At 52.5% G+C, this 24,389-nt stretch overlaps 1 protein-coding gene across 8 annotated transcripts in view; it reads right to left on the bottom strand.

Moving 5' to 3' along the window:
* The window catches only part of VIT (vitrin), a 49,099-nt gene that overhangs the window by 3,398 nt on the left and 21,312 nt on the right, over positions 1 to 24,389 (bottom strand). For 2 of the 8 annotated variants that reach the window (XM_078596081.1, XM_078596082.1), the window contains 16 exons: positions 23,340 to 23,459; positions 22,336 to 22,404; positions 20,854 to 20,895; positions 19,242 to 19,283; positions 18,448 to 18,498; positions 16,888 to 16,968; positions 14,013 to 14,051; positions 12,436 to 12,483; positions 10,020 to 10,067; positions 9,314 to 9,379; positions 5,131 to 5,199; positions 4,703 to 4,789; positions 3,919 to 4,066; positions 3,093 to 3,196; positions 1,776 to 2,002; positions 451 to 964 (listed from right to left, as the gene is read on the bottom strand). In XM_078596081.1, coding sequence (XP_078452207.1) covers positions 451 to 964; positions 1,776 to 2,002; positions 3,093 to 3,196; positions 3,919 to 4,066; positions 4,703 to 4,789; positions 5,131 to 5,199; positions 9,314 to 9,379; positions 10,020 to 10,067; positions 12,436 to 12,483; positions 14,013 to 14,051; positions 16,888 to 16,968; positions 18,448 to 18,498; positions 19,242 to 19,283; positions 20,854 to 20,895; positions 22,336 to 22,404; positions 23,340 to 23,459 — 1,755 coding nt within the window. The remainder of the gene's footprint in view (positions 1 to 450; positions 965 to 1,775; positions 2,003 to 3,092; positions 3,197 to 3,918; positions 4,067 to 4,702; positions 4,790 to 5,130; positions 5,200 to 9,313; positions 9,380 to 10,019; positions 10,068 to 12,435; positions 12,484 to 14,012; positions 14,052 to 16,887; positions 16,969 to 18,447; positions 18,499 to 19,241; positions 19,284 to 20,853; positions 20,896 to 22,335; positions 22,405 to 23,339; positions 23,460 to 24,389) is intronic. The other 6 variants (XM_078596084.1, XM_078596083.1, XM_078596085.1 and 3 more) reach the window with 6 other exon arrangements.

The following is a 24,389-nucleotide window of genomic DNA, read 5'->3' as shown; positions in this document are numbered from 1 at the left end:
GCCCCGAAGCTTCATGTATCTACAAAGACAAACATCTCCGTATAGCCTAAACAGAATTTTGGGCTAAGTGCTGTTAGCGACTTCCTATAAAGGCCAGGGTGGGTGACCAAAATCACGCCTGGTCATCTTTGTCTCCCTAATAGTGATGTTTACGCATAGCACCAGGTACTCATTTAAGGCTGAGTCGACCAAGGACAGGCCCAGGTCCGTTTCAGATAATCGTCACTGGTGTTGGCCGTGAGCGGGAATCGAACTCGGATCGCCGGGTTCATAGCGCAACGAGCTAACGGCTAGACTACCTCTCACTGCAGGGACCAACACAGGCACATACCTACACACAAGACAAAGATCCATCGTATAGCTTTAATATAATTTTGGGGCAAGTGCTATTCACAAGCACCTCTGAAAGCCGACAAGGCACACACACATGCACACACCCACGCTCCTCACCTTGACTGTGCGCAGTGCTGGAGGGGCCCCTGACATCATCGTACGAGCGCCCATCCGTGATGATGATGAGGATCTTGCGCTTGTTGGGCTTCGAGGTGGAAAAGAGGTTGGCGATGGTGTAGCTGATGGCGGCGCCGGTGCTGGTGCCGCCGTTCCAGTAGTTAACGCGCCGCACGGCCGCCACCACGTCGGCCTTGGTGGAGTGGTCGGCGAAGGCGAACTCGGTACGCTGCTCGTAGGTGTACTGCACCAGGCCGATGCGCGTCGCAGTGTCGGAGATGTCGAAGGCCTGCGAGATGTTGGCCAGGAACTCGAGCACCGTGCGGAAGTTGTTGTAGCCCACGGAGCTGGAGCCGTCCACCACGAAGGCGATGTCGGCCGAGTTGAGGCACGTCTTGCTGCACAGCAGCTGGTCCGTGTCACATACGCGCTCCACCAGCGGGTTTACAAAGTCGTGCACCGCGAACCAGCTCGGCACCGAGAATGAGAAGAAGCCGCTCGTCCGACAAACGGTCTAATATAGGGGGGCAGGAATGGGGGGGGGCGAAATCAAGGGGTCAGGGGTCAAGACCAGAGTCAAAGTTAAGGGTCGTCGTCAAAGGTGGGAATTTAAGTATTCGTTGGATTTGGGGTAGGGACTAAGACTGGGGATAGAGCTGAATGTGGGGTGAGAGTTTAGATGAGGGATAGGGGTTGAGGTCAAATGTATAAATTGACAAGTGTTTGATTCAAGTCCAGGGTCACAGTTTGAGTCAGAGTTGACCACGGGTCTAGGGCTGGAGTCAAGAGTTGTTGTGCATTGAAGTTAAATGGGTGTATTTAAAGACACCACGTGCTACTATATCCAGCAACAATGTAGTTTTCATCCATTAATTTTACCAATTATTCATTGCGTTATTCACTATATATATCTATATGTATTTAGAATATTACGTGCACCAGAGTGAAAAACTGAACCCCCTTCACGCCACCAGATCACCACCCACTTACAACTAGGGATAGAGCTCAAAGGAAAGCCTAATTTATTTAAAATCCACCACATCACAGATGTTAAACGTAAACAGCCAATAAGGATAAAAACCGTAATATGGTTGAGAATCAGGAAGGACGCCCATGCACTTGGACTCGTTTTACAAGGGCCTGGGATATGTCCACGGAATTATTGATGATCTAATTTTTTTTTATGTAACCTATACTTTTTCAACGCGTTGTGCTCTGTGTTAGAAACGTTTGAGGATTGACAGTCGACGACTGCCCCAGGAAGGTCAGGAGCCACTGCTCTAGGGCAAAGGTCGAGTGAGACGAGCGCAGGCCGAGGACCGCACCTGGTTGACGTAGTCGGGCTCGGGCAGGAGGCGCTTCTCCTCGCTGCTCGCCTCCTCCACGGTCACCATGAAGATGTTGATGCCGGACTCTCGCGAGAGGCGCGCCGCGTCTCCCAGCTTGTCCGTGGGCCACCCGTCCAGCAGCACCACCACCACGTTGGGCGCGCGCCCGCGGTTGCCGTTTTCATCCAAGAAGACCGTGTCAAAGACCTCGCGAAGCCCGCGGCCTGTGGGGGGGCGAACCCGGCAGATGGGCTACGTCAAGGGCGTACGTGGGCATACAGTGCTCGATAATGTTGTTTTATTTAAAGGAAGAGACGAGACCCAAACAAAAACACAATTGGTTCTATTTACCCATCTACTAGGTTAGCTTCCTGTCTCTCCATTTGTCTACCTCTCTCTGTCTATCCACCTACCAATGCCTCCGTCTCTTTGTCGCTCTGTCTATCTGGTATATGTGTACTGATGCTGTGTATCCCATGCTGTCAAATATGAGTTTAAGGTTTTGCTCATGTTAAAAAATGTATCACCATAAAGTGACTTGATAATAAACATTTATATTTTCTTTTCCTGAGAAAGCAACAACGAATCTCAAATCTCTTTTTCTGCAACATGCCATGATCTGAAGTTTGGCCAATTATATTCTTTTACATGCAGCATGTTCGCCCTTGCAATCAAAGGTATAACGTGCAACGTTCTGCACAGGTGTGCTCATCAACCAATTTGCCGTACTGCCATATTCAGGCCACCTAGCAACCCAGTGAGTTTGGGAGTTTCAAACATCTGTATGATCCACCAACCATTACCTCTGAAGTGCTGGATCACAGACACTTGGGATTTCTATAGCATGACAATGTGACCACACAATAGGATGCTGTACAATAACAGTTACCGTATTTATATTACTGAGACGTAGAGGCAGTCGATCAAAGGCAGAGGGGAAATATGACGATCTTGGGCATCGAACTTAGACGGGAGCTGGGAACCATTAGGAATTATTTGTCATGAATCCTCAATTTAACTGCGAAGTGATGAACATTGTGTGCAGTGGCAGAGCGAGTGGGAAGAGTACTGCCCCCTAGTGTGAACCAGTGGTCACTTGAAGGAATCTCACAAGTAAATCTGTGACATCCATTTCCACGGGATGTTCTCCAACATGAAGGGTCGCACTGCACGGAGACAGTTCCGAACAAATACCCCCGTGCCTCTAGGCATAACGCCATCCGGTTAAGATTCAGGGAAAACGAAAGACAAAAGATAACGTAGCCCGACGACTGCCCCTCCTCTGGAGCTTAGTTCACCCTCGCACTCGCTCACCCACGTTGGAGAGGCCACCACGCTGCGGGATGTTGAGGATGGCGGCCGACGTCTCCTTGGCCGAGTTGTAGCTCTTGAGCGAGAACTCCGTCTTAGATTCGTCCCTTCGGGTTGGGAGAGAGCGCACAGGGAGTGTTCGTGAGAGGTAACGGAGAGCGCGGAGTGATAGGGCACACTCTGGAGTACGTGCGGCCACGGGGCACCTGACTAAACCCCTGGACATGAGGAGGGCTGCGACGTGGAGGTGACGAAAGAAGGTACAGGGGTGGTGGTTGTGAAGTGCAAGCTCGGGAGAAGCAACTTGAGCAATTGGCCACAAACTCGCCGTATATTGATGCATCGATTAAATCGAATGTTACGCTCATTACAATAAATCAAGTGTGTAACAAATTGCTAATTAAGATTGATTAAAATTATATCCATTGGAGGAAACACGCCCAGGAAGGATGTCCACCACAGAGATGGGACGAAGAGATCAGCTCGTGTGCAGGAGCTTAAAAGGGCTGTTGCATCACGTGGTCGTGTGACCTGATGGCAGCTTGCGGAGGCTTTCATCCACCAGCGAATAGATCATAACTGGTGATGATATGCCACCGACACGATTATGTGACACTTTGGTCCGCGGAGCGAACTAATTTATAGAAACGAGAAAACAAATATTGATAATCGAATCGACTGGTGATGTCACATTGACGACACAACTCGCTGGATGGGAGAATCATAATGGGGAGCAGCGTCGATATTCCCCATGGCGGCACCAGTGGTGGAGGTGGCGGTGGTGGTGGTGGTGGCGGTGGTGGCGGTGGTGGTGTGGCGCGTGCCGTACCCATACTGCATGATGCCGATCGCGGCTCCCTCTGGGCCCACGCCCAGCGCCTCCGTCACTTTCACCAGGAAGTTCTTCTGGATGGCAAAGCGGCGTTTGCCGATGCTCCAGCTACCGTCGAGGAGGAACACCACGTCTACCTTGCACTCTGCAATCCACATGTGTACGCACACAAAATACGCACGCACGCAGCAAACGGTTCCACAAAACTTGATCTCCATGGGGACAGAAACCCCGATGCAGAGTTCTGGGTGGGCCTGAGTCCAGCAGATTCCCGAGCGGTAATGGAAAAGAGGAGTGGAGGTGGCACTGTTGCTACCCCCTGCTGAAGACTCAGCCCCCCCCCCCCCACCCCCTCTTATAAATCTGAATATTCAGCTGAGAAAATGCAGGAAAATATTGAAGAGCGGGAGTTTTCCTTCAGAGTTTACAAGTTCCATGAAAACCCATTACACCGTCAACATTTGGGATGGAGAAGGCTGGACAAATTGCAACAATTCATGTCCAAGCAACAGGTGTCACAACCTTTATTCAGTTGGATACGCGGTGGGTGAGAGCTCGTCCAGAATGCCCGACAGTCAAAAGCAGATTGTATCGTTCCTCATTCCGTTGAGTGTTCAACGTCTGCTTTGAAAGTGCTGTTTAACCTTTAACTGTGTCGTGCCCAGCCCGAGTTTGCATAATGCCGCCCCATCTGAACAAGGTCGCGCCACGGTGGTGTCGCGTCGACGCGTGCGTGGTGTGGACCGTAGGAAATTAAGGAACGGAGCGGAGCGCCACGTACCCGGGTTGCCTCCGCTCACGGCGTGGTCCGTGTCGGGAGCCGGGGCCACCCGGTGTCCGCCGGCAGGGACGGCGGTTCGGCTCTGTCCTGCACGGCACTCGCACACGGCCAGGGATGGGTCGTTATGCACTCGCACATCCATCCGGCCAGCCTGCTAGGATGGCTGCGCTCCGCTGCGTTGATCCGCGGTGACCTCTGTGTGTGGGACGCGTCCTGAATCTCGTTGACAGCAGGAGGCGTGCAGTCATTATCGTTTTGACGTACCCAGCAACGTACGTGGCTGGAGATAGAGAAAGTATTCGAGGTCGGCTGGGGACACGCGTATGACAGGGACAATGCGGTGGGGGGAGGGCTGGACATGGCTGGGCGGGGCAAGAGATCACAGGGCAGGGCGGAAACACAGTTGGACTAGGAAGGGCAGGGCTCACCGGGTATGCCAGACACCGCAGGCGGAATCCTTGGCGGAGGCCAAACGCCCGTGTCCGTCTGAGCACGTCCTGGGTAAGGGGGGAAAGGGGGACAGAGGATTAAGGGGAAACGTGAAGAGAGAAAGGGATTTGGGGAGACAGGGATTAGGGGGGGGGGAATGTATGGGAGATCGGTTAGCGGGCTGAGCTACAAACCCGGCGACCCGAGTTCGATTTTCCGCTCACGGCCAAACCAGTGACGATTATCTGAACCCGTCCTGGGCCTCCCCTAGGTAGACTCAGCCTCAAATGAGTACCTGGTGCGGTGTGTAAAACATCACCACTCGGGAGACAAAGGTGGTGCTGGCCAACCACCCCCTTGTGTGCCATGCTGGCCTTCATAGGTGCTCGCTACCCGCACTTGCCCCAACAGTCTGTTAAGGCTATACGGGAGATCTTTGTTTTTTGTGTATGTTGGTTTGTGTGTGTGTGATGGTGTGTGTGTGTGTGATGTGTGTGTGTGATGGTTTGTGTGTGTGTGATGGTGTGTGTGTGTGTGATGTGTGTGTGTGTGATGGTTTGTGTGTGTGTGATGGTGTGTGTGTGTGTGTGATGTGTGTGTGATGCCTCCCAAAAACCAACCCCTCGTCCACGTCGTGGGAGGTGGTAACAGGTAAAGTACAGGATTGCCAGACAGGGCGAAGTATGGTGGGTGGTTCGACCACCTGGGCCGCTTCGGTAACCAAGAAGGCCTGTCTGGACTCACCTGGAAACGCGCTGGCTAACGTGGCTCTGGTTAGCCACTTAGGCTAAGGGAGTAAACCCTGACAAAATCCCGGGTGGATACCAAGTGGCCAACGGCCCACCTCCGTGGGGCGGATGAGCTACGGTCCAGATGGCCAACGGCACATGGCGGAGAAGCCACTGGATGTCTGGTGCTTCAGGACAAGCTTTCCGATCGTCTTGGATTTCTGCCTCGCCATTGGACCCAGGCTTGGTAGCTGGTTAAGCCCCGTGCGGTAGCCGGTGTGCAACAGACACTGCACGTAAATTAATTCACGCACTGGCACCCTCCAGGGGAACTGTGTCATCGCACCACCACACTACATACCAAAAGCCCTTGGGCAATTGGAAAGTGATGAGCGGGGCAGGCCTATGCAGCTAGAAGCTCCTAGTCACAACCCAGTACCAAGGCGACAGCTATTAGAAGGTCGTCATGCACTCGGATTAGGCGGGAGTGCATCCCGGCAGCTATAGCTGTGACTGAGCAGCCCACAAGGATCCACTCTGCTCACCCCTAATGGGGAGTGGGCTAGAAAAGGTGCCCTAAATATCTGGCTTACCGCGACCAGAGGTAGCAGCAATAATTTCGGTCGAAACAAAAATAAATTTCACCTAAACATTGGATCCTGCATATCAGGACCCTCACAGACAACCCAAACTCGCAACGTCCAGAGCGTGAACAGCGATTGTGACGCACAAGCTTAGACGATTTCATATCCATTTTGCCGCCATGAGCGAAACCCCTCTGGCAGATGAAGGCCAACTGACCGAGAGAAGTGGAGGCTACACCTTCTTTTGGAAGGGTAAACCAGCGCATGAGCGACGCCTGCATGGCGTAGGGTTTGCAGTAGACAACGTGCTCATCAACAGCTTAATTGAGCTCCCAATTTGTATCAATGAGCGTCTTATGACCCTACGCCTGAAACTCGCAAAAGACCAATATACAACCATCATCAGCACCTATGCACCAACACTGGACTCTGAAGAAGACCCCAAGGAGACCTACTACAGCCAAGTCAACCAAATCCTTCAGAGTACACCAAACACTGACAAGCTGATTCTCCTTGGCGACTTCAATGCTAGAGTTGGGAGAGACCATCAAATGTGCAAACGGCGTAATTGGTGAAGAGGGAGTTGGAAAGTCCATCGCCAATGGTCACCTTCATACAACCTGCTCTGAGCATGACCTGACAATCACCAACATCCTATTCATGCAGGAGAATAGCCTTAAGACCTCATGGTGCCACCCTTGATGGCATTTACTGGATACGTGATTGTCAGGAAGCTTGACAGCACAGATGTCCACATGACTCGTGCCATGATCAATGCAGACGATTGCTGGACTGACCACATACTGATTCGATCAATGATTACTCTCAAACTAAACGACAAACACATCAACCGACCACAGCTACAGAGGAAAAGACTCAATGTAACCAGACTAAAAGACCCAGCAGTACAGGCCTGACTCAAAGAAGAACTAGCTCAAAGACTCAGCACCAACCAGACTTCAGAAAATGTTCATGAGTACTGGACACAATTGAAGATGGCAGCTATAACCAGCTGTGAAAACACCGTTGGCTACACAAGAAGGAAAAACTGTGACTAGTTTGATGACAACGACCAGGAAATCACAGGCCTCATTGACAAGAAGCGGAAAGCATCGCCTGGCAACAACACAAACAGTCTAGACAGAAAAAACAATCATATGAGGAGGCCAAATCGGAAGTACAAACTAAAATACGAGAACTGAAGAACAACTGGTTCAGAAACAAAACAATAGAAATACAACATCTTGCAGATTCAATAATCCACATTGATTTTTAAAGCAACCAAAGTCTAATATGGACCATCAAAACAGGGCCTCGCACCACTCCAATCTAAAGATGGGGACAGAAATCTTGAAAGACAAAATGCAATAATCTCCAACTGGCAGGAACACCTCAGCAGTCTTTTCAACTGCAACGCTGTTGTAGACGCTTCTATATTCAGTGAGATTCCACAACACTCTACCACTGAGGACTTAGCTGGAGAACCAACGATGCTTGAAGTGGCTACAGCTGTCAAGCAGATGAAAGAGAACAAAGCCAGTGAGCTAGACCAGATTCCTCCTGGAATTTACAAACATGGACAACACCTGCACTCCCTCATGGCCAGGATCTGGAATGTTGAAGACGTTCCCAACGAACTGAAAGATGCCATCATTGTCACCATCTTCAAAAAAGGTGACAAGTCAGACTGTGACAACTACAGAGGAATCTCTCTTCCTGCCACCGCTGGCAAAATACTGGCAAAAATCCTACTAAACAGACTTCTACGAATTGCTGAAAAACTCCTTCCTGAATTGCATAGTGGCTTTCGACCTAACAGGGCAACCTCAGACATGATATTCTCACCCCCTCAACTCCAAGAGATGTGCCAGCAGCAGAGAATACCATTCTACATAGCCTTCTTCGATTTAACTAAAGCTTTCTTCTAGTAATCGTGAAGCACGATGGAGAATCCTTCTAAGATATGGCTGTCCATATCCAAAATCAACAATGGAGCACTTTGAGGCCGAACGAAGAGAGTTGATAGCCAGATAAAAGAGCACGCCACAAAGCAACATACACCAGAGACAACAACGAGTGGGAGCTCCAGAATGGACTATCCGTGCACCCACTGTGTCAAGATCTGCAGGTCACGGATTGGCCTATTCAGCCATCTCCAGACCCATGGCCAGCCAGGCCCACCTCCCAACACGGACAAGTGACACCTGGAGGGGAATAATACTCGACTACGAGGGATCCCAGAAGAAGAAAAAAAGTGTGTGTGATGGTGTGTGTGTGTGTGATTGTGTGTGTGATGGTGTGTGTGTGATGGTGAGCTCCTCCGACAGGCAAGGCTGCGTTGGCTGGGTTATGTAGCCCGCATGCCCAGCCACCGCATGCCTAAACAGCTTTTGTTCGGCCGGATCGAGGGGGCTAAACGGGCGCGGCACGGGCTAGAGAAGAGATGGAGTGATGTGGTACAGGAGGACGTGGAGCTGAGTGGACTTACCGATGAATGGTACCAGCGGTGTCAAGATCGGCCTTTGTGGAGGAGGCTCGTGAAGGATGCTACTGGGCAGTTGGAGGCAGTAGCCCTCCAACAACAACGGAGGGCGGAGGAGCAACGCTCACAACAATGAGCGGAGCGCCGGGTGGCTAAAGCACAGCAAGTTGGCACAGTAGGGGGCACAGGTGGTGGTGCATCAGCCAGTCATCTCGGTCATCTCAGTCAGTCGACCCGTGGCACCTGCTGGGTCTGCCCCGTGACCTCCTGCCAGCGGGCATTCGACACTTCACATGGCCTCAAGGTGCACATGGCCTGGCACAAGCGTCGTGGTGACGTCTTCGCCACTTAGTGGCGAATGGCGGTTGTTGTTGTGTCCGACACTCACCGGGGCTCCCGGCCACCACGGGTCCCCTGGCCTCGTGTCTCGACTCGGCCTCTCCGCGGCTCGGCCCTGGGGGCACGAGGACACGAGGTTTAGCGACGGGCGCCGATGGTCGTGCTACCACTCCTGCTGCTAGCTCTATTTAACACGAAGCCGTCGGGCTTTCGCGACCAATCTCCATAATGCAGGGGTTTGTTTGGTTTTAGATCGCGTAAATATATAAATGTGTCGTTAAACCCGCCATCACCCGACGCAGCCAATTAGTAAGGGTTGTCACGTAAACAGAACAAGCCACTTCGTTACTAGTTCAGCACACCGGTGTGTTGGAAAGCAAATCCACAACATTTACAATCTGAGTACGACGTTTCGCCAGTAATTGCAACGAGCGTCATCAGGCAGGCAGCCGACCTCGCGGTTGTCGTGATTGTACTCGGATTTAAACATGGAGATGTGGACAAGTGTAATCCGTAGCAATAGAATGTCTTTCCCCATCTCATTTCATATTTATAGAGCGCCTTTAATAATCATCATTAGCAAATTGAATTAAATCCACTGCTAGATCCAGGCCGTTCTAAGCCATCAGCCATAACTTACGATCACGTGATACGACCATCAGCACGAATAAAGGGGATTATTGTTCTAATGATCCATTGGATGCCCCTGCAGTGTGGCAATGTTTAAGTGAAGTGGACAGTCTACCCATACCCACCCTGCTCCTTGGCTTGTGGTTGTCCGGCACGCATGCCCTGCCTGTAATCTGCAGGCGACAAGCAGAAGACTATGAACACCCTCGTGTCGGAGCTATTACTTTCTGTGGCTCGTGCAAAATCGACGAGAAATAAAATACTGTACCATGCAGACCAGACACACAATTGATATTTAAAAAAATTGTTGTTTGTATCACAGGCTGTGTGTGGCACACACATATATATTGGTGCCATCATCTAGACACGCAAAGTATGCCGGGACGTCCTTGTCACGCTTTAGATTTCCAAAACACGTGTTTTGTGCTGAATAAATGGTTGATTTTGGGTTAGGAATAATGTAAATGTTAAATTGTATACAATAAAAATGTGACAATGTACCGAAATGATCTAACCCAAAAGAAACTCATCATGAATCCTAATGTTGGTTGTGAGAATCGGCGTGTAAAATCGACCTTCTCGTGCCCACTGAGCCCGAGTTCTCATTTCAAATCACGCAACTTTACGTCGTCCCCGTGTCCGTTTTTGGCCGCAAAAATGTGAACAGCTCTTCGCTGCCAATTCACAATCCGCTCCCGTCGGCGAGGCGTCTATTGCCGAAATATTTTGTCGTAGACAAAACGGACTCTTTTACCAAGAACATCGGGGGAAGGGGGTGGGTAGGTTCGATGCACACATTCTTCCAGCGTCCTTTGCTATCGGTATCATTGGGGGTTGCGATGAGAGTGATTCTCAACGACGCTGCGCTTCATCTCACTTCCGATGAATTGCCATTTATATTAAGCCTTTCTTTACACCCCTTCCTCCTCCTCACCCCCACCGTCAAATACTGCGCCTCCTTTGCCTGTTAGTATTCATTAGGGATTCCCCGTACTCGTTTTCTGCAATGTTTACACGTTGTTTGTCCTCGGTTGTTGCTGCTGTGCTCACGCAACACCAGGGATGTCCCGTGTACAATAGCCGGGCAGCTCACTAAACGGGATCATCATCCGTGTCACAAACCAAATAAACTGAACACTCGAAACGTCACCAGGCCACAGGGGGGGTTTCATCCCGTCTTGAAAATACCACTGACGGTTCAAATCGAACGGCCACCCTGATTAATGCTGCGCGTGTATTAACCGTAACAATACTACACGCCGTCTGCTTCACGGTAAACATTAAAAATGCTATGATGGGTTTCGCAGGAGAAAGTCATTCTGTGTGCCGGCGTCATGGTCCAAATTTGCCAGGTTTGAAAACTTGGCTCGGTTGAAATCTGCACAGCAATAATCTACCCCCTACTGCGCAAACTTGGCAGGACCTTTAACGGGAGGGATTTCTGCACACAGCATTGATATACGGTGCTTCTTCTGGAAGACTTTGCTGTTTTTTCCTGGATTTTTCTGTTGCGCGTTGTCACATTAAGATGTTTCTTGTTCATGTTTTGTTCGTTGTGGTTGCACCCGATTTAAGGGCCGAATGGCTCACAGGACTATAGCTAATAAATTAACTGAACTGAAACCTCGTAGAAGGGAGTCATGAGACTCGGTGAGGCTTTCCTGGGTAAACAAGCGTAATGTAATAATAACAACAATACTCTTTGGGTCTTGGGTAAAACTTAGCTCGTGACTTTACCGAAAGACCCAAATAGTATGAATTCCTGCAGTCACGAAAGCTTTAAGTCTATCACAACAATGTTTGTGTTGCACGCTGTTGACCACGCTGCTGCCTGCATGCGATGGGTGGTGAGCGCGGTGGCGTTACACGCCCGCTGGGTCACAAGGTGGCTAAGGAGGTAGCAGGAGAGAGTACAGCAAGTAGGTTCACGACCCTTTCAATGTTATCCCCTCATATTTGTGGTGAGTTTTCTTCGAGTACTCGAGTTGCCTCCCACATGCAACTCACACATTTGAAATAAAATGACCAAACATCCCAAAGCAGGGCCCTCCTCAAAAAGTCTGAAGGTTCAGTTAGCATTTTCTGGATGAATGTAATTATCATTATGCTGATTATTATTGCTGCTGCATGCAGAACTACACTCCACTAGGGCTCCCGAACAGCCACAACTCGTGAAGGTGATGGATGCACGTGAAACTTCTTTCGCACTAGACGTAGCCAACCGTGATAATCAGAGGTGCGGGGAAGGGCAGCAAATCACAAAAAGAAGTTCTAAAGAGATTAGTTTTAAATCGCGATTTAAAGTGCCATAGCTCCAATGGCGTCCTCATATCGGAATGGCGAGCGTTCCAGACGGTCGCAGAAACGCATCCGAAAGCGCGCGATGTGGTAACCGCCTTTGTTCGGTGGCTCGCCAAGAGCCGCTGCGATGACGACCGGAGTTCGCGCGATGGTTTATGTTGCTCATGATGTTGCTGAAGATGATGCCAACATTGACGATAACGACTATTATGAGAATAATGATGACGAGTATGACGTTACCTGCGTCTGCTTTCTTGCCGTTCGTCTCTCCACTGGGTGTATAAGTACCTGCAGGGTTAGGATCAGGGTCGTGGACGGGGTTAGGGGTTGTAGGTTAAGGGGTGCGGTGTTAAGTGGCGATTAGGGGGTTTGCTTTGATCGGTTGTTAGTAACGTGGCCGCTGGGTGAGAGTGGTGAGACTGACAGCGTCAAGTGGTAGTGGCCGACTGGCATGCCGATGACTCTCAGCTCGAGAGATTGAACACAATGATTCGTGCATGCAGGGCAATTAGGAGGGATAACAGTCTCTTAAGAGTCTCTTAAGAGTCTCTTAAGAGTCTCTTAAGAGACTGTGATTGCGTGGCTATAAGTTGGGGATGTTAATGCATGCGCGTAACTGTAGATAAATATCGGGGATAAATTTTGGTCAAAGTCAATCGAGCCGATCGTTACCGTCATCTTCACCCCTTCATGGTGGGGGAAAAGAGAAACCATTTGTACGAACTCAACGCATTCGTCAATAACTCTGTAGCCTCATAAGGGAAATATATAACGGGCATTCTTCACAGCATGTATGTGGTATGAAGGACCATCGCCCGAAACGTCGCCTATGAAATAGAGGTTTTTTTCTTTTAAGACCACTCTGTTATTAACGAACGTGTTTGAGTTTTATTTTTTTGCTATTGTGCACCACTGCCAACACAGCAGTAGCAAGCATCACCAAATAATTTGCGTGAACTCCATCAATTGCTGGGAGGGAAGTCGGCACCGCCATGCCAATGTGCAATTTCTAGCACTCTCCCAAAGTCAAATCGCAGAGATGATTACTCCCCACTGTCTGCTTCCATTTGGCGCGTGTTCTCTGGTTGCGTTCCGTGACAAATGCATCCGATGCTCAGGCGCAACTTGCGCACACAAACGCTGCCGCATTTAAATGTAGAGGCACAACCCAGAAAACAAGCAGCTCTTATCCTGTATCTGCGTCACGCCTAGACTTTGGGTCCTGGCCTGCCCCAAATAAGGGTGGAAAGTTTCATTCACAGTGGGGAAAAAAGGACGCTGGAATAAATTTCGGGCACCGTAATTTGACTACCGTAGCTATCGATGTCACCGCAAGAGTGACATGATCGCTACGGCTTTGTGCACCCTAGAATCACCGTAACCTTAATAATAGGAGATCTAATGATGATATCACCTTAACCTTGTTTTCATCCAGTTACTCTATGGTGAAACTGGTGGGTTCAAGAGGTCTCTTCCCCTCACTGGGGTTGAGTTGTATTGCCCCGTGCTCCCGCTCGCCAGCAGGCGCGCTCGGAACAGGGGACCGATTTACCGACTAACACGACTAACACGACTAACACGACTAACACGACTAACACGACTAACACGTGCCCGCGGAGCCGTGCGGAACGCGCATCCATCGCCACTGCTCAACCGTTTGCCACGCAAATTGCGTTGCAGGACACGCGGCGCAGCTCAGCCAGGGAGGGGGAGGTGGGGAGGGGAGGCAGCCTGCGAGAAGGGGGGGGTGTCACACGTCGGACATGAAGTGGGGAGGGAAGGGGGCGGGGTGCGGAGGGGGTCGCCGAACCACTTACCCGGACGCGCATACAGCCTGCCGGTGGCTACGTCGTATCCTGGAAAAAGCAAGCGGCACGGGTTGATGCGGGCAAGCGTGGAGACACAGCGACCCGGCAGCAGCAGCAGCAGCAGCAGAAGCTCTTTCACATGAAGGAAGGTAAATCGGTTCGGCGTGGACATATTCGACAGATTCTTTGATGTCGAAACGTTTTGCAGGTGGGAAACTCAATTAAGGAGAAATGTCACTCGGGCGAAAAATGTAACTTCAGTTGGCGCTTTGGAGAGTTCGGCCCAAATGAACTGTCAGCAGTTTTCCTTCCCTGTCTCGGGTCGTGTTTATTGTGGAATAAACGTGGCCCCGTAACAATATTTCGCCCCTCTCGTGATTTGACGAATTGCCACGATTCGGGGTCACAATTCGACGCACGAATCGACAGCAGTATATTTTTGTCATTGTCTGGTGAACGTAGCGGCCTCTGGTAGCGGCAGGGGCCATGCGCCAACATTACGTACAAAGTGCACGAATTGGAAATAATCAATTCTCGCTCGCACGATTCGATACACGAATCACAAGCACGAGAACCGATTGTAATCGATGGATTACAATGCACGCCGAGTACAAATCTTACAACAACAAAAAAACCCCACAAAAAACAGGGCTCAATTGGGCTGAACTCTGAAATTATTATTAAGCGTATTAGGTCACGCGTGCCACTTCTCCTTAACGAGCCGTTCGCGTGAAGCCAGATTAGAGCGATCTATTTCTCAAAACGTTGCAAATGTATAACCCACCTCGAGTGAGAGTTGGTAGTGTGTGTTTTTGATGGAATTTATCACAACTGTTGAATGAAGCCGATTTAGACAACCTCATGTGAAACGGGGCTCGTCGGGATGGCTCGCGCAGCATTCCACACGGCGAGGCGATGACTTCAAACAACCGGCACGCAACACTTTAAAATCAGGACCACTCGAGCTTGGGGCGAATATTAACTCGTGTTAATCTCTACGAGGCGGGGAGGGGCGGGGCAGAGGGCTTCTCTCGGCACCTCCCGCTGTCCTTTCCACAAATCACAGCAACAAATTTTAAATCGGCCTCAACGACCCGATCGATGGAGGGCCTTTCGTTAAGAAGAGGCGTCTCTCTGGACATTGTAAAGTTCGCGTGCACGCTAACCGGCACTGGCCCCGCGTGAACGCACACGGCCTCGTCGTCACGCGTCACCGTGAGTGTTCATGGCCAGCACCACGGACAGCTCACCCGCACCTCTCGGAATCGATAAACAAAAAAATCGGCGCAAGCCCCCGGCCACCGCCTCTGCTCGAATCTCGATTTTAGTTGTTTAGTGTGGGCCACGGCAACAGCTGTCGCTGTATGAGCAGCTGCAACTGTTATTTACGGAGGGCACAGAAACACTGCACAAAAATGCTTTAGCACCATGGTCACACACACTGCACAAGTTCATGACGATGATGCCGAAGCATTTTCCGACAGGATTGTAATTTTAAAAAAAAATTACGTTTTTAAGGCGGTTAACGAACTAGAATGGACCCCATCTAACAGTATCCCTAGGGTGGACAAAAGCTCTCCGATTTGTCAGGTGCCCGTATGACCACCGCGTGAGAAAAGCCACGACCACGAGCGCAGAGCCCAGGGCTTAGTTTCAAAGTCCACAGAAGATGCGGCCCAGCTTGGGGAGAGACGATGCTGTCCGTCCACGCGTCAATGCAGTATCATAGACTCAGACACAGTGTCCGATTTCACGCCAAGATAAAACGTGTGCAGTGTTGTCGAATGTTAGGATGCAATCATCCAGCCAACTGAACGCTCGCCATAACAGCACTTGAGTGGCATGGGTCGTTTTCGTCACACGTAACGGACAGCATTATATCCCCCAATCTGGAGTCACACCTGTCCATGAGCAGCTCGAGGGGCCGGTTTCTGGTTAATTGAGGCCACGTGCAGCCCGGCGAAACATGCGCTGCGGTACAAAGGATAACCCCATCCGCCGTGCGTTTCCATTCATACGCGCGTCTCGCTTAAGCGTACCACGTTAACTACCCAGTAACACGCACCGACTACTGCTTTAACTTTATAATGGGAAAGGAAAAATTGCCAAACAAACACCCAGTAATAATGCCCTCTTTGTATCCAGCAATGTAGTCTCACCGAGTCTCAGTACTTACGAAGAGGTTTCTTGCATTATTAGGGTGTGTGGCCAATTCCAGTCACGAGGGTTTTGTCAATGACAGTCACAGCGTGTTTGCCGGTGAGTTGACGGGGAGGCACTGACGAGTAATTAAGGGGGAGCGTTTTCGGAGTGTTTAAACGACGCCTGAGAATGCATACACAGCGGTGAACGGATCGGTCCCTCACGACGGAATGGAGCTGCGCGATTTACGGACCCGGCGTTCACTGAGCAATGTACCATTACCCTGAGCGTCGTTTTGGACATTATTAGTACTGTTGCTTGAAAATTTAAGAGTGTGAAATGTTCAAGGTTATTAGTAAAAAAAAGCACCGTGTTTGGGAACAGCACGCAATGGTGCATCATGGGACTACCGTGTTCATCCGGAGGGAGAATCACTGGATTTACAATTTCAAATTCTGATAAAATAGTTGCCGTTGCTGATTGGAATCGAACATATTTCGGAAAATCAATTGAATTGAAAAAAAACATCTCCTCTGTTCAAATGTATACCGCTCATCGTCAGATTTTATATTCAGATGTTCAAAATCGTTTAATACGTTCGGGCGATAGTGGATGACAATAATTGAAATTTTGAATTGCGATCGCGTCTGAACGCGACCGCACGTCAGGACGCTGAGCCTCATGCGCATTGTAAAGGCGGCGATGTTTGGTTAGTAAATTTGGCGGTACGCGTCGCACATACCGGAGAGAAAACGCTCGGGAAACGCGGAGCCACAGGTTTCTAAATATTTGTAAAATTCTTCAACGCATGCATCCTGCCAATCTAGAATGGAAAGGCGAGCAGGAGTTAGGGTTGAGCCTGGTTCCTTGTGTCCGTCACTTTCAACACACATGACATACACAACACACACAACACACACACTCCATCTCTCATTCTCGTAAGCTGTACCCCTGGCAGCTAGCGAGCACCTATCGAGTAAGGCCGGAATGGAGCATGATTTACTGTATGAGAGTGATGTGCAGGGTTGCCACCTGTCCCGAATGGCTCACAGGGCTATACCAAATAAATGAAATGAAATGACCCAGAATAGGTAGTCAAGTATGTCTGTGCATATTTACGTGGCCAACCTGTTCTAATCAGAGGTGCAGGCAGGGATTGATTCGTACAGGAAATCCTGGTGGTGCTATTGCGTTGGGCCTTTGTTACACAGTTGACCGCGGCCGACTGAGACGTATGGCCGGCAAAAAGGTGGCAACACGAGTGATGTGGCCCACGCCACTCAACCACGGCCACCTTTGTCTCCGCAGTGCTGCTTTTCCTGATCGCTCCACCGGAAAATGTACTCATTCGAGGCTGAGTCATTCTGGAGGATTTCCGATTGCAGGTGACATGGGATTGTAGCATCAGTACATCTGTCACTCCCCAAAAACACGTCACGTCAACAGTAAAATTGCCTAAAATGTGCAGCCCTTTGTCAACGCGCGGCTGTACACAGAGTTGACCCAGACATGCGCATACATTCATGTGCACACGTATGTATATACTGCACATGTAGATGACGTTGCTGCTTCGTCAAGCAGCCCATGGTGCAGATAATTTGAATAAAGTAATTAATTTGAGGAATTCTCCATTTTTGATCGCCGAGATGAGGGAATTAATCCCACGTTTACGTGGCACTGGGCTTCGGCCCTTCCCCTTTCTCAGCGACAAAACAAATGTAATTATTTTATTCAAACGTGCTCACAATGACACGGTATATCCAGCACGCACAGGCGTGTCGCAGCACCACGGTGAAGCAGACATGCGTGCACGGTCGGAGCCTCGCACTCCGTGCGAGCGCGATGGCCTCCCTCCCCTCTCCGTGTGCGCGCTTGTGGATTCTGTGTGTGCCAGTCATCTTAGTCGGTTTTAACCCCAAAAAACCTGGGTCTGTCCCGTGACCGCCCGCCACCAGAGAGCCTGTGATACTTCACGTGGCCTCAAAGTGCACCAAGCCTGGCACAAGCGCTATGATGACGTTACCTCCACTCGGTGATGAACAGCGGTTATTGTGTGGGTTCTGTGTGTGTTCTCTGGGTGTTTGTTTGCGTCGATCCGGTGAGCGTGGGTTCGGTGTGTGTGTGCGTGGGAGTTCGCTGTATGCCAGGTGAGTGTACCTGTGTATATGTGTGGCTGTACACGTGCGTGTGTGTGTGTACACGTGCGTGTGTGTGTGTACACGTGCGTGTGTGTGTGTACACGTGCATGTGTGTGTGCATGCACGCGTGTGTGTGCATGCACGCGTGTGCGTTCTCCACTCACTGGACGCTGCTGGACTCTGCTGCTGCTGCTGGCTCGCCCTCCCGCCCGCACCTGCACGCAGCCGGTGTTTGCGCAGCTTAAGCTGAATACGCGAGCCAAAGGCCAAAACGGCTGTTGTCTCGGAGCTGCAAAGCCTACGCAGGGTTTGCCAGCGTCTCTGAAATATATATATTTTTTAATCGCGAAGGTCACGGTGAGCCGTCCCCCACATTGCCGTCCCAGCCGGCAGGGAGCGCGTTTTGCCGCGCCTCTTTCAGAGGGTTCGCGGGATCGAGCCTTGAGCGGCCGCCCTGGTTAACATCACCGATTCGTTAGCCGTAAAATACTCTGCGCCGCCTGCTTCGCGAGGGGGACGTGACAGATCCCGTGGCGTCGTTCGAAGAAGAGTAGGCCGTCGTTTGCCAACGTTAAGGTCCACATTTTAAGACAATAATTCGCATGTTACTCGATCGGCAAACACCACGCCATTGTCACCCGAAAACATAGCAGGAACCCTCCACGAACAGGGCCTTAAAGACGCTTTGCTGGGTAAACCAGTGTAAAGATGATGATGATAATGATGATAATAATAATAATATTAAGAACAACCGGCCAAAGAGCAGTGAAGTCACTGGGACGCTGCGAGGGCACGCGCGAGAACGTGACGGCTTGCGTGTGTTTGATTCTCAACAGACTCGAGCTCACGTTAGAGACAGCCCCCACACAAACACCCTGGGGGGAGTGTAGCGACAAGAGCAGAGCCAGCACGTGCTTTCCTCGAGGTTTGTTTCTCTCCCCCTTTATCGAGCTCTCACCTGTGCTGGGCCCCGTGGACTGGGTCAATCGGTCACCTTCACCTGCGCAGAGAGCGGCGAGAGTGGTGGGGGAGGGGGCGGCGGAGGAGAGAGGGGAGTGGAGAGACAATGTGGGGTAGAAAGATAGGGGAGGGGAGAGAAGGCAGAAGAGAGGGAAGAGAGACAGGAGGAGATGTGGACGAAACGGGGAGTAGAGAGATAACGAGAGAAGGCAGAAGAGAGGGAAGAGAGACAGGAGGAGATGCGGATGAGACGGGGAGTAGAGAGATAACGAGAGAAGGTAGAAGATGGGGTAGGAGAGAGAATGTATGGTGAAGAGAGATAACCGAAGAGGAAAAAGCGATGAGAGAGTAGGTGAAATCGGGAGTAGATGATATAGGGAGGGAGATAACGAGAGAGTGAAGGACCAAAGCAAAGAAGAGCTCATGAACAGAGATAGGTAGAGGAGAGAATTTAAGGTCATAATTGAAGAGAGGAGATAACGAAAATAGAGAGAAAAGGCGCAATAAGCAAGAAAGGGAGATGAGGTTACACCATGTTTGAAGGCGGCACGGTGACAAAATCTGCCCATTGCGTACTCGTGTGTGACGGCGTCAAAGCGTCACGTGTGAACTAAGCCACGTGTCATTCGCAGAGCAGGCGCAGCGCCCCGCGTGCCCTCCACGGCGCAACAGAAGCGCTCGGCTCGCAGTCAGATGAAGGGGTCGTAAGGTCAACTCCCGATGTACGGGCGATCTCGGCCCTGCATACCCATCCCCCACCGGGTCGGTGAAAACGAGTGCCACCGTGCGATAGGGTTCGTGTGCCCGTGGCTCCTTCGCCCAGAGGTCGCAAACGGGTTTTGATTCCTTACCCGTACCCGTACCCGGCCGCACCAGGGTCGCAAACGGGTATCCGTACCCGTACCCGGCCGGGTATGGGTACCCGTACTCTACCCGTACCCTACCCGAAATGAGTGACAAACGGTTACTCACTGGTGACTCACGGCCTACCCGTACCCGTACCCGGCCGCACCAGGGTCGCAAACGGGTACCCGTACCCGTACCCGGCCGGGTACGGGTAGCCGGGTATCGGGTAGGGTACAGGTATCGGGTACTCGGTTGCGACCTCTGCCTTCGTCCCAAATGCCACCAAACGCTGCAGCAGGAACCCCACGTCACTCGCTTACGTCGCACAGGACAGCAGGGGTCGTTCATCTCGGCTCGCTGCCTGCCGATCGGTTGAGCGCAACTTTGCATCGTCCGATCGCAGTCCCAACAACTGCACCAAACATCGATCACGTCGCGATTCTTCGGCCCTCGAGTTTAAACGTGAGGGTCGTTTCGCCTTAGGCTGGCGGGGCGAGCGAGTCGACGCAAACGAAACGGCACAGGTGGAACGATGGCAGACGGACGAAGTGAGTCGGCACAGGTCGGGGACAACACGGAGAAGACAATCAAATTTGGCATCGACCACCGTTCGTCTCGCTCGGGTTGTTTCTCATTGCCGCCGTGTTGTCGTTTGTACTGTGCATCTCATTTGTGTTGTCCGTCTCGTCGTGTACCGCCTCGGTCACTCTCGCCGTGTGCTACGTCTGTCCCGCTCCCTCCTGCCTCGTCACCTTCCTACTCACTGGCGCTGTATCCGTAGAGGAGGTTGGAGGAGGCGTCGCGCCCTGTTGCACGGGGACACACAAGGCACAGCATGCGGCACGCACACACACGTGACATGCGCACACACAACATGCGATACGCGCACGCACGTGACACACACAAACAGCATGTGACACACGCAGCATGCGACACACACACACAACATGCGACACATACACACACACAACATGCGACACACACAACATGCGACACACACACACACAATATGCGACTCACACACACAGCATGCGACACACACACAACATGCGACACACACACACACACAGCATGCGACACACACAACATGCGATACACCGTCACAGGCGCTGCAGGGGCCAGTGGCGGAAGTGAGGATATGCCGCAATTGGATGAAATCGGGGTGTAGGTCGAGTTGGGGGTGCAGGGGGCGTGAGTGTGCAGGGTGAGGGAGGATGCAGTTGGAGATGGCTGCAGTTGCAAGTCGACAGGGGTGCAGCTCGAGTGGGGGTGGTGTCGTTTACTTGCGGGGAGGAGGAGGGGGGTGAGTGGGAGGGGGGGTGAGTGGGAGGGGGGGGTGAGTGGGGGAGGTGGGTGAGTGGGATGGGGGGTGAGTGGGAGAGGGGGTGAGTGAGAGAGGGGGGTGAGTGGGATGGGGGGTGAGTGGGAGAGGGGGGTGAGTGGGATGGGGGATGAGTGAGAGAGGGGGGTGAGTGGGATGGGGGGTGAGAGGGAGAGGGGGGTGAGTGGGGGAGGGGGGGTGAGTGGGATGGGGGGGGTGAGTGGGAGGGGGGGTGAGTGGGAGGGGGGGTGAGTGGGAGAGGGGGTGAGTGGGGGAGGGGGGTGAGTGGGATGGGGGGGTGAGTGGGAGGGGGGGTGAGTGGGAGAGGGGGGTGAGTGGGAGGGGGGGGTGAGTGGGAGAGGGGGGTGAGTGGGAGGGGGGGTGAGTGGGAGGGGGGGGGGGTGAGTGGGAGAGGGGGGTGAGTGGGAGAGGGAGTGAGTGGGAGGGGGGGTGAGTGGGATGGGGGGGTGAGTGGGAGGGGGGGTGAGTGGGAGAGGGGGGTGAGTGGGGGAGGGGGGTGAGTGGGAGGGGGGGGGTGAGTGGGAGAGGGGGGTGAGTGGGAGGGGGGGGTGAGTGGGAGGGGGGGGGGGTGAGTGGGAGAGGGGGGTGAGTGGGAGAGGGGGTGAGTGGGGGAGGGGGGTGATTGGGATGGGGGGGTGAGTGGGAGGGGGGGGTGAGTGGGAGGGGGGGTGAGTGGGAGAGGGGGGGTGAGTGGGGGAGGGGGGTGAGTGGGAGGGGGGTGAGTGGGGGAGGGGGGTGAGTGGGATGGGGGGGGGTGAGTGGGAGGGGGGGTGAGTGGGAGCGGGGGTGAGTGGGAGAGGGGGGTGAGTGGGGGGTGAGTGGGAGGTGAGTGGGAGGGGGGGTGAGTGGGAGAGGGGGGTGAGTGGGGGGGTGAGTGGGATGGGGGGGGGGGCCGGGCGCTCACCTGCAGCCGGCGCCCAGGGCACGATGACGTTGTCACGTGATCCGCCTTCCGCCCAGCCCGTGTTGCGGTCTGCGACCAAGCGTTATGCACGGACGAGCAAGCACGTGCACACACATACACACATACATACACACACATACACACACACAGACATACACACACAGACACGTACATACAGACACCACATACACACATAGACACGTACATACAGACACATACACACAGACACACACAGACACGTACATACAGACACCACATACACACATAGACACGTACATACAGACACATACACATACACACAGACACACACAGACACGTACATACAGACACCACATACACACATAGACAAGTACATACAGACACACACATACACACACAGACATGCACACTCATATATACATACATACAGACATGCACACACGCACAGACACACACACACAGTTTTAGTAGCAAGCCGTGCAGAGGCAGACTCCGTGCGAGCTGCACGAGAGCCAGTTCATGGGGAGGGGGCGGAGCTAATGACAGGAGAGACTCGTGGCGATACGCGGGGGAGACAGACACAGCGAGGCACGGGGAGACACCCAGGGACGCGAAGACACATGGGGGAGGAGGGAGGGGGGAGCGAGGGAGGCGGGGGGAGGGAGGAGGGAGGGGGGAAGGAGGCGGGAGGGGGGAGGGAGGGGGTAGGGAGGTGGGGGAGGGGGAGGGGGTAGGGAGGTGGGGGAGGGGGGAGGGAGGGGGGGAGGAGGGAGGGAGGGGGTAGGGAGGGGGAGGAGGGGGGAGGAGGGAGGGGGGAAGGAGGAGGGAGGGGGAGGGAAGGGAGGGGTGAGGGGGAGGGAGGGGGGAGGGGAGGGAGGGGGGAGGGAGGGGGGAGGGAGAGGGGAGGGAGGGGGGAGGGGACGGAGGGGGGTGTGGGGAGGGAGGGAGGGGTGAGGGGGAGGGAGGGAGGAGGGAGGGGGGAAGAGCGGCCGAATCTTGCCCCACCCTCCCCTGGAGTGGCGCACCGTTGTGTGAGTGCTGCAGCTGGTAGAGCGACGAGGACGAGGAGGAGGATCCTCCCGCCGGCGGCCTGCGGTCAGGGGTCACCACGCGGCGCTCCGGGACCGAGACCCGACCCACGGGGCCTGTGGGTCAGGTCAAGAATGCGATCAGGTTTTAGAGGAGGGGGGTTAGGGGCTCGTGTGACGGTGAAGGTAGATTGCGGAGTTGGGTCACATTGGTGGTCACGATGTTTGTGTTTAGTGCGATGGTTCGTGTAATTGTGAGGTTTGGGTGAGGGTCCTGTCAGGGTTAGAGTTGGTTTAAAGGGTCATGGTTATGGACAGGGTTAGGAATAGGGATAGGGCTAAGGTTAGAGAACGGGCTATGTTTATGATTATGGACAGGGTTTGTGTTGTGGCTGTAGACAGGGTTAGTGTTGGGGCTATGGTCAGGGTTAGTGTTGTGGCTATGGACAGGGTTAGTGTTGTGGCTATGGACAGGGTTAGTGTTGTGGCTATGGACAGGGTTAGTGTTCTGGCTATGGACAGGGTTAGTGTTGTGGCTATGGTCAGGGTTAGTGTTGTGGCTATGGACAGGGTTAGTGTTCTGGCTATGGTCAGGGTTAGTGTTGTGGGTATGGACAGGGTTAGTGTTGTGGCTATGGTCAGGGTTAGTGTTCTGGCTATGGACAGGGTTAGTGTTGTGGCTATGGTCAGGGTTAGTGTTGTGGCTATGGACAGGGTTAGTGTTCTGGCTATGGTCAGGGTTAGTGTTGTGGCTATGGTCAGGGTTTGTGTTGTGGCTATGGTCAGGGTTTGTGTTGTGGCTATGGTCAGGGTTAGTGTTGTGGCTATTGTCAGGGTTAGTGTTGTGGCTATGGACAGGGTTAGTGTTGTGGCTATGGTCAGGGTTAGTGTTGTGGCTATTGTCAGGGTTAGTGTTGTGGCTATGGTCAGGGTTAGTGTTGTGGCTATGGACAGGGTTAGTGTTGTGGCTATGGACAGGGTTAGTGTTGTGGCTATGGACAGGGTTAGTGTTGTGGCTATGGACAGGGTTAGTGTTGTGGCTATGGA

This window comes from Lampetra planeri, chromosome 7 (genome assembly GCF_965212315.1).
Source record: "Lampetra planeri chromosome 7, kcLamPlan1.2.h2, whole genome shotgun sequence".
Taxonomy (NCBI): domain Eukaryota; kingdom Metazoa; phylum Chordata; class Hyperoartia; order Petromyzontiformes; family Petromyzontidae; genus Lampetra; species Lampetra planeri.
The sequence above is the reverse complement of the archived record's forward strand: the minus strand, read 5'-3'. Positions and strand labels throughout refer to the sequence as shown.